Source organism: Chaetura pelagica, unplaced genomic scaffold (genome assembly GCF_000747805.2).
Source record: "Chaetura pelagica isolate M959 unplaced genomic scaffold, ChaPel_1.0 scaffold438, whole genome shotgun sequence".
Taxonomy (NCBI): domain Eukaryota; kingdom Metazoa; phylum Chordata; class Aves; order Apodiformes; family Apodidae; genus Chaetura; species Chaetura pelagica.
In genome coordinates, this window is record NW_009954113.1 from 556806 (window position 1) to 575861 (window position 19056).

Genomic DNA, 19056 nt, shown 5'->3' on the forward strand with positions numbered 1-19056 from the left:
GGGCTGCTTGCATCGCTGCCGGCTGCCTGTGGCTATTTGGTTTGATGGCAGAATCGAAAGGCGCTTGAACAACTTGCAGTTAACTTCTCCTCAAACATACACTAGGCACATGACCAAAAAAAAAAAAAAAAAAAAAAGAAAAACAAAAACAAGAGCTCAGAATAAATTAGCTTCTCAGCAGAAGAAAAGACACCTGGATTGCAGCATTTCACTGAGGTTCCAGAGAAGGCCGTACAGACACCTGCATGCTGGAAGGTAACTTTTTCAGTGGCTTGTCAGCAGACTGCTTGCCACTGGAAGGAGGAGACTGGACTCCAGGATCTAGCTGGGAAGACTTGGACTTGCGACTGGATAGCAGAGAATGTTTGTTGGGTGTGGCATCTTTTGGGGCAAGTTTTTCTTTTGCAGTCATGTTGGCATTGGTTTGGGAGGCTGGTGGGACAACACCTTTCTCCGATTTGTCTTCCAGCACATTTTTACTGCCTGACTTGGAACTGCCACTCGCTGTCTTTTTTGAGAGCATTGTTGTCTTTCCCAGGTCTGCTGACCTCCGGGTCTCCTTCTGCCTTAGGGCTGATTTAAAGAAAGACAATCCTTTCTCTTCTGACTTGCTGTCCCTCTTCAAACCAGAACGCACACCGACATTTGGAGACCGCAGGTTGGCCATAGAGGAACTCCGCACATGCTTGCTGTCTGCTGCCCTGCTGTCACTCCTGGAGTGGCTGACCCGTGGGGAGCTTGTTCTTGAACTGCTGGTAACACTCGTTTTATCTGACCCCAGACTTACCTTAGAGCCCTCTCTGCTGAGGCTTTGATCTGAAGTCCGGCTCTTCCCACCAGAAGAGCCCTTAGCCAATGAGCCCGATGGGGTTTTCTTGGCAGCTGTGGAGGATGGAGAACCACCTGACTTTTGCTTCTGTTGAGCTGATGGGACAGCCACCTCAAGGGGGTTCACGCTATGGTCCTTCCTAGTCTGAGTGGCAGCAGGAGACCCATGTCGCCCACTGGCCCTAGTGGAGTCGGTCTTACTTCTAGACCGGGAAACCTTCTGGGAACTCTTTAGTGAAGGAGGAGAAGAGTGAGAGACTTTGGTCTCTTGGTTAGATAAGACTGTCCTTCCCTTCCTCAAACACCTGTCTGGCTCAGAAACTCCTTTGGAGCTGTGAACCTTCCTAGGGGTGCTATCTGCCTTCTCTGCAGCCAGCCCTGTCCCACTGGGGGCTTTCACCTCCTTGACTGGAGAGCTATCTACAGAATCACTCTGATCAACAAAGGCAATCTGATTGTTGTTATCAAAATGGTCCAAAGCAGGGTGACTCCTGTCAGGCTGCACAGAACTCCTACCATAGCCATCTGAAAGATCTGAGCTTGATGTCCTTACAACAGACTCTTCCCTGAATGCCCCTTCCATGACAGCCAAGGGAGCTCTGCGAGCCGTCCTGTGCTCTCGCCGGCTGCTGTCACAGGGCTCCAAGTAGCTGCTAGAGAGGTTCCTCAGGCTACCAAAGCAAGAGGTGGAGACTTTATCATCAGCAGCCTCCCCGATCTTCTCCAGGGTGGAAGCAGAGGTATGTATGGGGGAATCTCCAGAGAAGCGGGATGGAGAGTTGGAGCGGAACTGCAGTTTTGCAGAGAGGGACCACGAGGGCCTGACACCATTTTCACTCACTGCCAGGGGGCTGGTGACAGAGGATCGAGATGACAAGCTCTGACGCTGGACGCTCCTCACAAAGGGACGAGTCGAAAATCCTCCTGCAGAGAAAGAACGTGGCATCCTGAGTATGAAAGCCAAACAGGGAGCTGGTTTGTCCCACCCATCCACAGATGTTACTTCCCTGAGAGTCAGACAGCCCACCTACACCACACCATGTGCCTGGCTCTTCATGACTGCTGCGGGCACAGATTCAGGTGTAAAAAGCTGAATAGAGAATTCAACAACTGTTATTTGCTAGTGGTCACCCAGAAGTAACTCTCTGAATCTTATAACTGAAAACCCAAATTTTCCTCTCATCCCCAAGCAGCAATAGACCAAACACGTGATGCACCCTGAAACTAGAAATGAGTTCACCAACTACAATTGTGCTCCCAGAAAAACCTATTCCTGTATGAAATAATATCTTCCCATACCACCCTGCAAAAAGCAAAGCAGGAACCCAGTCTCTTTGGTGGAAGCAATTAATTTGTACTTACAAACACAAAGTTCAACAATAAGCATTTCAGAAATGACCACCACTGTTAGATCTGACAGTTATCACAACACTGCTGCAGGGACATCTCTCTACCTGCTTAAAAATGCTCAGATTGTTCCCTGAAGCTCCACATTTTGCGAAGTTGCAAGGCACTAGGTGGAGAAGCCAGGCAAAGACAGGAATTGAACAGTTATTTGCACACACAACTGAATCTGTGTATCTTCTCACCGCCCTGGTGAGTGACCAGCACCTGTGCTAAGCTGGAGTGATATGCCAGCCTCCCTGCAAAGGTGCTGAAGTGAAAACCAGAAAAAAATAAAAGCACAAAAAGCTCTTGACCAAGAGCTTTCACTGGTGGTATTTTCTTTCTTTGAAAGACTCCTTAGAGTTCCTGCCCTGCTCTTCTCCATCCTTTCACACCAGAGAAAAGCTTACCTGTGTCAGAACCCATCTGCTCCCAACAACAGTGCCTGCCTCCCCAGCTGCTAGAGCAACCATCCCTTGGAACTATGTATTTGGCAGCTATTTAAGTCAGGATCTTGTACCAGAAAGGCTCATGGCCCAGCACCTCCCCCCCCACAGGGCAGTGTTGATACACACCATCATCTTCACTCCTTTCCCCAGTCAGCTCTACCGACTCCGAGAGCGAAGCCAGAGACGTGCGGCGCGAGGAGGCTGCGGAGGCCACGCTGGGCTGCTTGCTGCCGGGCAGGCGGCTCACCCAGTGCTCGCAGAGCGAGGAGCTTGTGGAGCCTGCAAGGAACCAGGCACAGACATCAGGCCAGGAGCCTGCAGCTGCAGAACATGTGGAACCTTGGAAGGCCACTGAGAGCCACGTCTTGCAGCGCACTGGCTTCCACAGACACCTGGTCTGGAGCCCACACAGCCATGGCACCCAGACACTGCTGAGAGAACACCTGTGTGCTGGTGAAACAGTTACAGTCGTCAGTGAATGACAGGATTGCACTTACCCCAGTGTGTTGTGAACCAAAAGAATCAGTGCAACAGTACACAGGCAGAGGGCTGTCCTTGAGCTACCACAAAAATGCAGTGCAAAGATGCACCAAGGCTGCATCTGGCCCCAGCTCACCCTGGATTCGATCAACACACCAGCTGCTGGCTGGGACTAACAGCCCTGCTGGAGGGAAGGAGCTCCTCACATTTGTATGTTACAGTTTTGACAGGGGCAGCTCTGAGCAGAACTACCCATGGAAGTGGAAGGGGGCTCCCTCATCTCTGCAGACTCTTGGCCACAACTGGCCTTGACAGAAGAGCTGGGAGTTTCCCAGGGCCTTTGATGCACAGGGCAGCAGACCGAGACAAGCCTCAACAAGTCCTGGGACAGAGAGTGGGCATTTAAGCAGAGCTGGGCAGAAAATTCTTCAAGAGGACAAACAATCTATGAAAGACAAACTATACCCACTCCTTGACCAAGCCAGAGGGGCTTACCTGCCACAGAGCTGTTTGCAGACCATGATGGGATTGCTGTGCGTCTCTGGTAGAAGAGAATATAAGCTGTCTGCTTGCAGACTTCGTTTTCAGGAAGCTGCTGAACATCACTGTCATCAAAGCAGTACCACTGGCCATCGACTGAGTTTTTGCAATATGCTGAGAGAAAACACATTACCATTAGACTTCTCCTACTCTCAGGTTTGCTGTATGGTAAGTTAAACATCACCTTATCTGCTATGACGGACTCAGGAGAATGAAAGGAAGAGATTCATACCTGCAGCACATCCTCTTCCAGCCTGACTGATAAGCTGGGGGCCTGAGACCACCAGAACACAATAAACAGCTCACAGTTCAGGATTTTATTTGTTGTACTTTACTGCTCAGCACAGAACATCATTCACTTTGTGTTCTGTTCCTTGTGGCAATCTGCCTCCACCAGTGCATCTCCCCCTGACTGAGCCCACCCAGGAGAGCACAGCCGAGACATGTACACCAGAGGGCAAAACCAGTTTCTGATGTGTGAACTCATACAGCTCCTAAGAACCACCAAGCAACTCTAGGTGTTCTGGGAGCTGCTGGAACGATCAAAGAGGGGTTCATAAACTGGCTGTGCACATAGGCAATGAGCAAATACTTCCTGAATGGCCAGGAGCAGTTCTGAAACATGAAAGCTTTGTTGTACGACTCTGAAGGAGAAAAAAGAAGCAGGGAGAGGGAAGTCCAGTAGGACATTTGGGGTCAACATTGTTCTAATCCTGAAAGCCATAAAAGCTACGCCTCCAGTAACCACAGCCAGCCCTTGTTAGCTGGGTTAGGTCCTTTTGCCAAGAAAGATGAAGCAGTTATGGACTCTCAAGAGAAAATACCACCTTTTCCTTTCTGAAAGGGTCTAACATACATAGTAATGCAAGATACTTGCCTGTATAGTGACCCCCTTGCATGGTGCCGTGATGATTGCAGACAGCATAGAGGTCATAGATATAGTCCTCAGGATCCCTTCCAAGACCATAAGGTCGCCTCCAGGGTGACCAGTGAGATGGCAGACTCCAGCTGCTCTGACTGCGTTTAACAACATGAGGAGTCATGTCCAAACCACTCAGAGGGAATTTAACCATGTTTTGAAGTTTCATCCTTCGGTCTCCTTCCTGCATAAACAGAGAACAACATGAGGTGCAGTGAGGCCACCAAGCCTGGGGAAAACACAAACCCAGGAGAGGAACAGCTGCTTCAGAAGAGAGAGTCAGTCAGGTCAGTCCCTACTGAGCTGGGGTCCTCCAGCATCACCGGAGGATTACATCCTTACCTGTCTGAACCTTTTGAGATGTATGATGAGAACATCAGGCAGGGTCCAGAGGCTCAGTGTGATGCTGCCCTGCTGCAGCTGCTTGCAGTGTGGGCATCGCCAGGCATCATCTGGGGCAAGCTACAAGGAGGAGGCATGAGTGGGTATTAGTTTCCAAATTCCAAGGCAGCTGTTACCACACCACTGCTCCTCTGCTGCCCCAGGCCCAGTGCAGGCAGTGACCCTTGCACCACATCTACCTCCAGCATTTATCCAGCTCATTGGAAATGTAGGGTTCCCAAGAATGTTTCTCAAAATATTGACAAGCAAAGAGACACGAGAGCCTCATGCAGGAGGCACTTCCCACTGCAAGACAGAGTTCAGGTACTGCTGCTGTGCAGAGAACCCATCTCCACTGTACACACCCCAATCCTTTTGAAGAGGGCAACAAGTAAAAACAAAGGCAAAAAGTAGGCAGGCTTAGCAGCCCAAGTAGAAGTATTCTCACAAGAAAAACAGCAGCAAAGAAAGAATCAGAACAGAAAGAAGACTGGTGTACTTTGAATGTCTTCTCTGACACCTTGCAGCCCTCTGGAAACCCTCTTCCTTCCCATGTCCCAGTGGAACAGAGTTAAGAACTGCAGAGATTTTCACTGTCCACTGAGGAGAATTTGTCTTTTCAAAAACATAAACACATATGCTTCCCTCCACAGCACAATGCTCAGTGAACTCAGAGGCCAGAGAGCTTTAAGGTGTCAAACAACTTTTCTCTCATCTCTGAAGGAGGTGACAAAAGAGGGTCCAAAATCATTAAAGCCTAATCATGGGTGTGAAGTCCACCTCTAAGACCATCCCTTTTTACAGCAGATAAGAAACCTCTGGCCAAGAAATGCAGATTGCTTTCATGTCCCAGCCAGATCAGATCCATCCCTAGTCTGCCATGTGGCACACCTTCTCTCCTCTCACTTCAACCTTGTCACACCAGGAGCTGAGTTCGAGGAGGAAAGCAGCCATGCTCTGGATAACTGAGCCAGGCAGCCACTGTGCAGCCATTTGGGGGTCCCTGAACTCCATGGGGGTGCCTTGATCCCAGCCCAGTGCAGTTGGGAACACACAACTGGTCCAAGACAGAGCAGCAAATTCCCACAAAGCCACATTGTTCTAACTCTTTATAACGTATGCCAGAAAGGCATTGCTATTTCACAGGGAGGAAACTGCAGAACAGAAGAGTAAGTCCTCATACCAATACTTAGAGGACAAAACACCCAAAAGCAGTACCTCCCACAACTTCCTCCTCACTGCAGAGACACTCTGTTAGCAGGACTGATAACTACTCTCTGTTACAAATTAATTCTCCTGTCTCAACAAATCAGTGTTTGCAGAAAACAGCTACTCTGCTGAGCGCAGGAGTTCAAGCAGCAGCCAGACCTTCCATGTCTTGGCTGCACAGTCTTGTCTTACCTGTTCCTCTTTGGTGTACAGTTGGAAACATTGAGATAAAGTGCAGGTCTGAGGTTGGAGATGAAGCTCTCTCTGCTGGCGGACGCTTTCAGAGTCTGGAATATACTCCTCTTCCATATTAACAAACAAGCTGCATCAGAGAGACAAGACATTTACCAGCACAGCCACCTGCACCCCAGGCTGCCCAGAAGCTGCTCTGAAGGTACAAACAGCAGCTCTCTCCTGGAGCTGTCTCACTGCACGTGAGAGTTGCCTGGCAGGAGATCCTGCCAGGGCAACACAACTGAACCCAGGGGTAGACAGCTCCAGTGGGCACCTGCTCCAGTTTTTCTCAGACAGAAAAGGCTACTCACTGCCCACAAACTTTCTCATAAGACCATGATCTGTGGGGGAAGGAGCCACAGGCAAGATGCCTGCTCCATAATGCAAAACCCTAACCACAGAGGAAAGGACTCCAAGTTGGAGCAAGCCTAGTGCATCCAGGCCCAGCCTGGCCCTGCCACAGGGCGAAGTTTGAGGGGTCTCCTGTTTGCTGAAGGAGGCACAGTTCACACAGGCAAGCTGCAAGCATCATTCTCCACGTGAACACACTTTAAGGCTTTCTACTTCATACTTACTAATCTTTTGTTTCTTTGTCCCACTCTACCACTAATTTCACATGAGCTGTTCCCCCCTGTCCACATGACTTCAATGCCCTGGAGAGAGGAACAGACAGAAGTTAGAACACCCTTCGAACTGGAGCCTACGTTATCTTTTACATGCAAATAACTTCTCTTCACTAGCCCTTCATCCTTCCTCCACTCCCACACAGCTCACGTTTGCAAAGGAGCAAAAGGAATTCATACAGCAAAGAACATGGCAAAGCTGTCATGCTGCGCTGCTCCAAGTACAGTAGTTCTGTAAATAAATGCAGGCTTATTCACAGAAAAAGGCATCTACAAACATTTCTAAAGAATAACAGTCGCTAGAAAAAAATAAAACGGAGGAGTAATACTTTCATTCTCTTCTCTGTTTCCAAGGAGAGACTCCAGCTGATGTGACACACAACTCTGCAATCCTCACACAGCTTCTTGAGGATACTCAGTTGTTCCCCAGCTCCTCAGGCCAAAGAACTCCATTCCAGACATGCACACCAGGACTGTCCCTTTCTGCATGGCCACACACTGAGTTCCCAGCCAACAAACCTCTCTCCCTTCCTGGGAACAAAGATCAACCCACCTTTCCACTGTGGGATGGCAGAGGGGTCGCTCCTCCTGAGGTAGCAAGTACGTTATGCCCACAACACTGACCACACGCAAGCTGAACGGACAAACCTGCAAAGACAGTGGAAGCCATCTCAGTGACTCAAACCCAACCTACCCATGTGCAAACCTGCTCTCAGCATCTGCTGACATGTAATTTATCCTAGAACATGTGCTTTACATGAAAAAGCAAATACATAAGGTCTCAACAGCAACTGAGGCTTTGTACCCAACAGCTCTTCTAGGGTAACCAGAGAAGACACACTTCTCCCCCCTCTGCTCTCAGAGTGGGTTCTCATCAGAAACATGAAGTCACTGAGCAAACACAACCAACCAGTTGGTTCTTTTAGGCAAACAACCAACCAGTGGACAGCAGCACTAATCTCTCACATACTTTTTGGAGGCCAGGAAGGAAACGAAGCACGCAATTTCTTCACCTGATCAGTCTAAACTTACTTGTACTTTTCACAAATAAACAAAAGCATCAAAGAAGTAGGATGCCAGTCTTTGACATGATGGCACAAAGAAATATTGGGAAGCCATCAGTTCAGCATGTGCAGCATGTTTCCCACTCCAAGTAACCAGCTTCCCTGCTAATTCAGGTCATGCAGAGCTGGAAGTCTCAAAACAGACACACCATTTGCCTCACCTGCATGCAGGCTGCAGGCCGCAGGAAATACTGCATCTTCTCCAGAATTTCCTTCTGCAGAATATCCCAAGCAATTGTTTTTTCCAAATGCAACACAAAGGGCAAGCCAAACCTACAGAATGGAGTATGAAAGCAATGAAAACATTATTCTGTGCAGCAATCAGATTCCCAGACTCTGACAGTGCCACTCTCCTCCTCACTCGGCACCTACAGAGCTTGGCATGCTTTGGATGGAACTCCCCCAAAACCAGGCATTTAAGAACTTGTCTCCAGAGGAGAGGTGCTTAGCTTGGCACGCAGAGGGGCTTTGTTGAGGGGCTGCAACTCTGCTCTGTGCTCCAGCAGCTCAGTTCAGGCCCTACAGCCATCACCTGGCTAGGAGAGCTGCTGGTGGAACCACTGCCAGGGCTGAGAGAGCTCCCAGCCCCACTGGGACAAACACCTTTGCCATGGCTGGTTCTTGCTTCCCCCCAACACCTGTTTTCACTACAATCAAAAATCTCCACACACCATAGGATCTGCTCAGATGTGCTTGTGGCCCTCTGAAACCAGAGAGCTCCACAGAGAGCCAGTATGTCCTTCCAACCCACCTGCAATCACCACTTCCCAGTAACACTGGACTATTTGAAGTTCACCAAAATCAGGAATAGTTTGCTGCATTAGTGGTTTTTTTCAATCAACATGTTCTTTAGCACCTAACACAAGTTAGGAATGCAAGTTGTGGCTCCTCCACCTTCTGTTTTAACTACATAGTCAGTAAAACCCAGGTCAATCAAGGAAGCAGAACAGTAACTGCCTGTGAAGCTGCCATCACCTCTTGCTCTGCTGTCCAGTGCACGCCCTGTTACACACCAGCAGGACAATCTTGTCATTCACTGCTGGTTTAGTAGAGGCCTGTTCCAGTTTTCCAGACTTCACTGTTCCTTGAGAGTAAGATATTGTTCGGGAGTGCTCAGTGCCACATTTCAAGTTATTCAGGTTATTGTTCACATGTATTCCTGAAAAATTAGGAGAAAGGAAATATTTTGTTTTGTCATTTGCCTTTAATGCCCTGAAGCCATCCCTCCAGTAGCCCTCCTTTGGCTGTGGAGGAGCAGGGGTATGGAATCAATACCACTTTTATTACTTATGTGAAGGCTCCGAAGAACAATTACCTTTCGTAGTGATTATTTATTTACAGGAATAAATTCCATGCAAGTGCTCACCTAACTGATTTTTCACAGTAATTTGTACACGTATTCATAGCTTCGTCTGCCCGCAAGAAAAGCTAAGGTGACAGAAACCCAACTTGTTACTTACAATAACAAAATTTGCCTTTGATTACACTCTCTCTACTCAGGATACAATTATTCCTTTTCACAGAGAGGGAGAGGCAAAGAAGCTGAGGTTTTTGAGCTTTGAAAGATAAAGTGTTTGTTCATTTCAGAGACTGTTTATTCATCATTGGCAATCTGATTTTAAATAACACAATTTCAGTGGCTTCATCTGGTCCCTAGCAGGTCTTTAAATTAAGCCTGACAACAGATTTCACATTAAGCCAGCCTGGCCTGCAGAATCAGCCCCAGGAAGAGGAAAAAAGGAAAGCACATCACTTCTTGATAACCTCCCGGCTGACAACATCATTAAGTCTGCTGGAATGAGTCTGGACAAAGTCAGAGTTGAAATCAATACACCAAAACATCAACTACCTGGGGGATTTTTACTCTCAAGTATATCTTTTCTGAAACAAGGCTGCCTCACCTAGTCCCCTGAGGTGGGCATTAGGCAGAGTTAGCACTCACCCCTCTGACTGCGGATACCCTCAGGCCGAAATATCTCTGGGGTCTCGAAGGCAAAGATGCAGTCGCTTTCATGCACGGTGTCCAGGTCATCACTGTCACAGAAGGAACGATGAAACCCATCATAGTACATCTCCGTCAGCACGATCTAGAGTCAGCAGAAGCAAACCAGAAGCCATTAAACTACCCGTGCCTGGTCCAGCTGAGCTGCCTGTTGCTTGACTAGCATTTTCCTGCTACAGGAGAACATCAAAACATCAGCCAGGAGCAAGGAAGAGGGAAAAGGACTGAGGTAAAGGCAGCATGTGAAGTGCCTTTGGTGGGATCCAAAAGCTTTCTTGAAGCTTTTCATATAGAGGAATTCCCCAACAATGCCCAATGGGTCCCTCACTGGCAGCACACACGGATGACCAGGTGATCATGCAGAAGGTCCTGCACCAGCCATTACCTGCTCCGTGGGTATCTTGGTCTCAGAGGAGATGGCCTCACGCAGCCTGGCCACCGTTCCGGAGATGGGCACGGCCACGCCGATCCGCATGCAGTGGGAACACTTCCCCTGGTACACCACGGTGACATAGAGTGGCCTGCAGAGAGCAGGGGCACTGCTGGGGCTGGGCTCAGCCCCCCAACACCCCCTCCAGCAGCCAGCCCAGCCTAGCTGCATCCCACTCAGTCTGGATCCACCTCACACCACGGCCAGACACCTAGGCTTGACTCCCAAAGACTCTCTTCTTACTACATGGACTGGTGTCACTTGTTCCCACACAAAGTCTCCTCAAAAAAGCTCCACAAAGTTAAAATTCTCTGTGACAAGGCAATCCTCATTTTCCACCAAGGATCCTGCAGTGCAGCTTAGGACAGTCTGAGGCAGCACCTTAAAACACTCCGAGTTGCCACAGGGACAAGCTGCTCCAGGTTGCCCCTCAGCACTCAATCCTGCCTCCAACAGCAGCCAGAAGTACCACCCTGGGAAGAGAGCAGGGCAACTGGCCAATCAGGGACACCTTCCCTGGAAAGCCCACTAAGCAGTGGAGCAGGGACTTCTGCACCAAATGTGACATTGTCTTATTTCACATCTTCTTTCATTACTTTGTTCCATTGCTTCTTGAACCCAGACAAAATTTCTGCATCCAGAATATGAGGTGAAGGAGCTGCACAGAAAACTACCCATTGTATAAATACACATTTCTTTATCTTTGCTCTCAACTTTTTATCTGATTTTTTTTTTCTCCCTGGAGTTTTTTCTTGAATGGCAACAGCTGTCTTTCAAAAAAGCAAAATATTCTGCAGGAAAGCTTTTAACTTCACTTTTTGAAATTGGAGTGATCAGTGAGACTCTTCTAAAGAAAGTTTAAAAAATCTGTTTCATCTTTTTCCCCTTTTTCATTTGAAAATGCTATCAATTAAGTCAAAAGCAAAATACTTTGGTTACCTGAATCTAAGATACTTTTTCTCCCAAAAGCTAAGGGTGGGGGCAGAAAGCCATTCTGGGAAAAGGAAAAAGCTCAATCTTCTAATTTACCTGCAAAGCAAAAAATGTAAGCCCTATATGGTCCCATCTGTCTTTTTTAAAGACTTACCAGAGGGATTTTGCTGACATCTCTCTTCCTTCTGTAGCAAATTAAACAACACTACATGTCTGGGAAACAGCCAACACTACGTTCAAGACAGTTACATACCGTGTGTGAGGCAAAGGAATCGGCAGGGAGATGCAGAGGAAAGGGTCAAAGGTGTTACTCTGCTTCTGGCAATGAGGGCACGTCAGAGAGGACCTGGAACAAACACCAGTAACAGAACAGAGTTAGAGCTTTTTTCATCAGGAATGGGTAAATCATCAAATCACAAATAACAGCCTTTGCCTGTCACCCTGGCTGCCTGTCCACCATTGGTGGCTCTGCACAGACTCAGCTGCTGTAAACCAAGGGCTCCTCATTTCTAGACCCTTTTAAAGTAACTAGGCTCAAAGTTCATTACAGGGCATGCCAGGAAAATACTTCACTCCAGTCACTGAACTTAGCTTTTAATAAAGATCTCTGCAGGAATTCAGAAATAACTGTTAATACAGTGACATCAGTCTCAACTGCACTGAGAGCTCATACCCTGGTAAAATCATACTGGGGTCACCAATACGTGCACTAATGCCTCAGCATTTGCAGAGCATCATACCTGTACTGGGCTTGAAAGAGTTCCTGCACAAAAGTACTACTGATTGGAAAGGCTGGTCCCTCGAGCAGCACGTCATCCTCCAGTGGTGGCTAGAAGAGAAGAATAAACCCTAGAAAAACATCCAAGCATGCAGGTGCACCACAACAGACAGCTCCAGTACTCTCAGTTGAATTTGTGCCTTCCTTGCCCAAAACCACCGGAAAAGTGTCACAAGACTTCTAAACAAGAAGTGTTCTCTGCTCACATGGGCAGCTCTGCAGGAATATGAGGTAGCTGGGGCAGCCCAAGGACAGGCAGGGATCTCCAAGCTCCCAGAGTACCCAGCAGACCCTCTCCTGCAACACCCCCAGCTCTGGCAGAGCAGCATGTGACAGTCACAAATGGTTCTGCTGGAGAGCACTTGCCAGGGACTAGTCAGACAGCAAGTTACATTCACAAGGCTTTTGTTCCATCTGAACTACTGGAGTGCAGAAGCCAACAAGGAGATCCAATTTAGAAAGGAAGACTGTATCCCAAGTCACAGCTCCTCTCCCATGTTGGCTCCCAACAAAATCCCTTACCTTGAGCGGCGGCAGGCCGCTGGAATTCACCACATTGTTCAGATCTTCATGGACTCTGTCTAGGAGCCACAGGAGGAACTCCTGCGCATCGTGCTGGGCATTCCCTCGGTACTGCATAGCGTTCTTGGACACGATGTTCTGCAGAGAGACCAGGGGGGCATACAGAGAAAGCAGGAGAACAGAGCTCTTCCCCCCCGCAGCCTGCACCAACCAACAGGCAGGGCTGACAGTGCACCCAAAGCCCTCTCTGTCTCCTTCCTGCTGTGAGGTAACAGGTTTCCTAAACCCCAGCTGCCAGTGCTAGTACAGGCACACAGTGCCAGGAATCAGCCGAGGTCACTGCATCAAAACTGCAGGTGCTTCTACAAACTGAACATCCCAACAATACCTAGGCAAGCATATTTTGCATCGGACACCCTCTTAAGCACCTAAGTACAGTCACCATGTTGTTTCCTCCACTAGGTATCATGTATCCACTACGCACAACCTGCTCATCCCAAACACCATTTATTGCTACTACCTGCACCAGCAAACTTGCTTAGGACACTTGAGTGTGGAAAAGCAGTTTTTCCACGCACCGGTCAGGGAGCCAGCCTGCTCCTCATGAAACAGGCAGGACATTCATCTAACACAGTCACGGGGCAGCCATCCCCACACCTCCACTCCACCAATTTTAACCACAAAGTCACTACCAGGCTTTCTTTGTAAGAAATAGGCTCAGAGCAGAGCTTATGTCAGTTGCCCAGGTACTCCCCCAACCTTTCCATGCTGCCTACTACCAGGATAAGGCATCCTGCTTGGGATGTGCTACAGCTCCACTCTTCAGTACACCCGTGAAGAGACAGAAAGTGCTGACACGGAACTCAATTGGTTGAGCAGGGTCCTCTAAAGGGGTAGTGGCACCAGCAGAGACCAGACCCCACCCTGCAGGAAGGCTGCAGCACAGCAGCTGTCCCGGGGGGTGCTGAGGGGCCAGGCAGGCTGCACACACAGTACCACAGCTCCTCCATCTCTATAATCAGACTTTGCAACAGATTTGAGAAATGAGGTTGGGCTGCTTGCTTTATCCCTCTAGAAAACGGGGTCACCAGAGCAGGGCGGGGATGATGAAAGAGACAGGAAAGGACTAATAAACATGTAGTCTCTATCCTCTATAATCTGTCCACCTGCCTCAAGGCAGCAAAATAAGTGAAAACAGAAATAATCTGGTCTCATTACATATGTGCAAGCCCTTCTGACAACAGATTTACTGCCCTTGCCTGCACAGGGACCAGCACCTTTCCACATAAAATATGTCAACACACTTCTAAACAAGTCCACAGAGAACACTCACCTCTGCACCAAACAGGTGCCAGCCCAGTACAGCCCTGCTTGGGGCTCAATGCAACAGGGGCTTGGGACACTGCTGCAAGCTGATTTATTGGGGAGAAAAATCTGAAATAGTCTGCAGGGACTGAGAGATTAAAGAGGACCAAACAGCCTTCTCCACTCCTAGTTCCCATTAATTAAAACAAGATCCATTGCCAGAAAAAAAGCAACAAAACATGATTCAAAAAAAATTATCTTAAGCCTCCTCAGGTATCAGTCTGATACATATTGCTCTCCTCAGCAGAAAGCTTACTGAATTATTCATGTTGCACCAATTTATGACATTTAACACTGACCATGAAAAAACAGTGAATATACTTGCAGATTCTGATCTGGTAGCTAAACACTTGACATTCATCCAGCAGGTATCAGGACAAGATGATAACAACTCAGAAAAGCCTAGTTTAGCTGTGCTAGAAACCCACCCCAACAAGTGACACCTAAAGACATGACCTGTCATTCCACCAACTGACATTCACTATCCTGGGCCACAGACACACTCACAACCAGATCTCTTCTTCACATCTCTGAACATCCTTCACCTGAATACAGCAGCACAGGGTCCCACTTCCACCAGCTTTATTACAATTCTCAGTCTTATACTTCTCCCCTTAGATTTATGGAACATTAATTTCTTGATCAGAGCCCCAAGTAATCTTCTATTTTTAAGAAAACTCCAGGCTGACCCATCTTAGAGCACTCCTTGCTGTTGGATGCCAAGGTCTTCAGTATTGCTATGAAGAAGAAAATCTGGAATTTCAAGTAAAAAAGGGGGCATGGAGAGTTCTGTATGGAATCAGACATAAGTAAGGACTTCAGGCATCAAGCCTAGTATTTCTTATCACCTCACATTAAAGCACATTGCTTTAGATCCTCATGGGAATTAACTGATGTGTGTTCCTAGTGAGGTGCTGTCCCACAGCAAGGGGCACAGCCCATGACACCCACAGCAGAGTGACCCTGAGGGTCTGCAACAGCCATCTGCCTTGGGCTGTGCCTCTCGGAAGCAGCTCCACAGTAACTGTTCTGGTTTCCTCAACACTTTCACAGCCTGAGTGGACCAAGGATAAAGAGCTGCCTGTGGAGACAGATCACAAGATGTTGGAAGTAATTCAGGAAGCACTACAAAATATCAGATGCAATTCCCTCACAAGAGGCTCTGCTACAAAAACACTCCAGCCATAGCAGCGCGTTCCCAGCGTTACTCACACTTCCTGCCATTGCTGCCACGAGTGGGTTTGTTATTACTTAAACCTCTGCATCTGTTGCTCTGTGAAACACTACGTGCCTTCCTCCCAGCACACTCTGAGGTGCCAGGGCAGCAAAGCAACCCAACAGGCAAGGTGTTAAGGAGAAGCAACAGCCACACAGTGCCCAACAGTCAGCACTAGGGAACACAACTAACTCCAAGTCAGAGATAAAAGTGCTGACTCAAAGAAACAATCTTCCCTTCCCCCAGATGTGAGAGCACTGGCATACAGGCACCCTGAATGGAAGTGGCACCATCAGAAGAGACAAGAGGGGGAAATCATAATTTAATATTGATTGCATACACTCACCTGACCTCCTAACGCACACACCCCCTCACCAAGCAAGTCCCTATCCATCTGTAAAGTAGATTTACAGCAAAGATGCAGTATCATTTTTATCAGCCCACTAAAAGTTTAACAATTGTTCATCTATTGTTCTGAATAGATGCAATAAATAAAGCCAAACATAGCTGAACTACTGGCCTCTCCTTTGCTGCTGTTGTTATTCCAGATCACAAAGACAATTAAAGGGAAAATGTCAGTCTGCTATTTTCCAGTGTGCCTCTGGTAGGAAGCAGCTGTGGAATGGTTTTTGTACACAAACGGATGAAGCCAGCTCACTGGAGACCTGACACAACAACACATCTGAGCAGGAAAGAAAGGCTATTCTTCGCCTGTCATTGAACATCATCAAGCCATGCTAAACCAGATTTATTTTAGTTTTTTTAATCCACAGGTACAGTTCTGTGTATGGGCAACTCCTACAGCAGAGCTCTCCTGAAGAGTGTTTATCTAAGTGACTCCAGCTGCTCCCGCACAGAAACAGCAGTTTTGCCCGGAAAAATGGAGATACTCAAAGCAACACCTGGGTTCAGACCTTCTGTTCTTCCTCAGGTCTGAGGATGAAGCCAAGCCCAGCAGTGACCCTTTGCCCTTCTGCTGCCAACAGACCTGCACAACTTCCAGGACCCGGGACACAGCGGCTCAGCTGCTGCAGCGGCACAGGGCAAGAAAAGCAAGGCAGGGAGACGGGGTGCACTGAGCCTCCCCCTGCAGCACAGCAGAGCACAGCATGCCAGGACCAGAGGGGATTCTCCACTGCGTTTAACAAGCCTGGACAAGAAGCTGGGAGTTGGTGCTGGCTGCTAGGAGAATTCATCCTTATAAACAGCAGAAATCAGATTTTGCTCTACAAAAAGGCTTTGTTTTCTTGCTGCGCTGGCAAAGTGATCTGTGGGATTCAAAAGAGCAAGAGCTGAAGGAATGGGGGAATGCCACAGACAGACCCAAGGGCTGGGCCCCAGAGCCCAGGGAGCTGGTGCTCCAGCTGCACACCTGTGCCTCTCCCACTCTCTCCAGGTTTTGTGACAGGTCCCAAGTTAGAGCACGGGTCTCCAATACAAGGATCTGATCACTACTGCTCACAGGAGCCTCTCCATGCACCTAAAGGATGCTGCAAAACAAACAGTCTCACTGACACAACCATATGCAAAAGAGTTCATTACAACAGTGCTCTGCAGCAGCCACACATTCAGATGGAAGCACAAAATGGGTTTACCTGCAACCAAGCGTGGCCTTTTATAACTGCCAGTGTGCAATGCAGGGCACGGAGCAATGCACAGATCAAATTAAGCTGCCCAAGAACAAGCATTCCCTCACCACCTCCACAGGCTGCCAGATATGACATGGTTTTCATACTGTCACTGTTTGTATTTCTGTGGAGGCAGCATGAAAACAAAGACCTCAGAGCTCAGAAAACAGGGAACATGTTTTGGCAGCCAAGCACCATCACCCTTCCAGCCCTTGACAGGGTCCATCCAGCTGCCATAATGGACTCGCATCTTACTGATAGTTAATGTTAAAAAAAGAAGTCTAACTCTGAAAGACTGCCAAAAGCCTTTGTGATCCATCCCAGGGCAGACAGAAATATGTTCCCATGATGTCAAGAAGTGTCACAATAACAATGTGGAAAATTTATCCCTTGCATTTTGTTTCAAGTGAAGTATGTCACTTCCACATCCCAGAGCAGCTCTAGGAGACATCTCCCCACTGCAATGCCATCCCTGGGAGCACCTGGACTGAACTGGCACAAGCACTTCAAGATCCCACATTACCTGGCCCTACTCAAAGCCCTTTCAGATGAACACAGATCTGAAAAACTAGGAACCAAGAGTGGCCATTTGTTTTTTCCTCTCCCATTCTTCTCTCTTTCTTAAAGGGAGGACAGCTTGCTCTCCAGAGAGATATTTTAGGAATAAGTAGTTGACACTGTCCAGAATAAAATTAAGTGCTGCACTAGGCAGAGAGCAAGATAATTAAACATGACCCAGGAGATCCCATTCCACGTACAATTGGCCCCATTAGCAAAGCACATGGGCTCCAGTGAGTGGAAGAGCTCATAGCTAACAGCTTCTGGGCAGGACCAAAGGCTTCCAGCACCCAAACTGCACCAAGCAGGCCTATGCCAAGAACTGAGGGCATCTCACCTACAGCAGAGGGTGAAGACACTGAGCAGGTCGATACTTTGCAGGAGTTCCTTCACAATCCAGATGACTTATTTATTTACTTACAAAGAAGTGACCAACACAGCTGTTTGTCCCAAGCACAGTGTTTAGACCAAGTACATGGTCCAAAACTTGAGAACCTTGGAACTGGAAGAGTTACACACAGCTACTATGAAATCTTACACTAAACACAGGTTTAAAAAGAAATAAATAAAAATGGAAGCAGCACTATTAATCTGGCACAATAATCCCTGCTCTACTATCAGGGATTCAGTCCAGGTTCAGATCTAATTCTGATAATCCAACTCAATCAAGTTATTATGGTTTTGCTGTATTTGCTGTACACACTGCAAGTCATAATAACAAGGCAGTCTGCATGTTGTAGGACAAAAAAATGCAATCAACACAGATCTAACGTACAAGGGGTTTTGTTAAGTATTGACTTGCTTCAGTGTGCAACTGATTTAGCCATGAAAAAAGCCTCAAAAGAGAAAACAGCCTCAACATCCACAGCAGACCAGAACTCCAAGGAAAGCGAAGGTAGAGCATGTGGGTAAGTATATGAAAATTTTCAAGCCCAATTAGTTTTAATAAAAGTCCTCGCATCCAACCCCATCATCACGCCTGAGTGCTGCAGACCAGCTCCCCGCCACAAAGGGTGCTCTGTCCTCACTATCTGACACTCCCAGGAACTCTGCAGGGAGAGCGGGACAGCTCCCTGGAAAAAAACAAGCCTGAAGCACAGCTACTGCTTATACAATAGATGTTTGTCACTATTGTCACACCATCACAAAGGGGAAAGAGGAAACACAAGCTGCAATATTGGCCCCTGTTATGAAAGCAGCAGCCCTGTTTAAGCAGGAAAATAAAAACCACTGAGCAATCGGAAGGCAACTATTGTTAAACTGCAGATGAGCACAAGACCAAGAGGAAAGCCATCCAAAGCAGAGATAAAAATCAACATTCATCACCTCCACCACGTGTATCACCTCCCTGGGAAGGGCTGCTCAGGGTCCCTTCTGCTCCCAGCCCCAGGGCTGACACCCAATGAAACAAATCCTTCTGCTTACACATCCCAGTTCATTCCTTCCCTGACCTCTTCCTAAGGCTACGGCCTTCTAGGCCTCCTGCTCCCATCTGCTTCCCAATGCTCCTC

At 47.9% G+C, this 19056-nt stretch overlaps 1 protein-coding gene across 1 annotated transcript; it reads right to left on the minus strand.

Moving 5' to 3' along the window:
* Nucleotides 1–208: 208 nt before the first annotated feature.
* On the minus strand, nucleotides 209–12910 carry USP31 (ubiquitin specific peptidase 31). Its single transcript, XM_010002564.1, has 15 exons — nucleotides 12779–12910; nucleotides 12219–12307; nucleotides 11732–11824; nucleotides 10501–10636; nucleotides 10056–10200; nucleotides 9089–9272; nucleotides 8275–8386; nucleotides 7603–7697; nucleotides 7002–7079; nucleotides 6385–6514; nucleotides 4945–5064; nucleotides 4561–4786; nucleotides 3639–3797; nucleotides 2790–2942; nucleotides 209–1752 (listed from the first exon to the last, which is right to left on the minus strand). The coding sequence occupies exons 1-15, from the start codon at nucleotides 12893–12895 to the stop codon at nucleotides 209–211; spliced, it is 3381 nt and encodes a 1126-aa protein (XP_010000866.1). The 5' UTR covers nucleotides 12896–12910.
* Between the last annotated feature and the right edge of the window lie 6146 nt (nucleotides 12911–19056).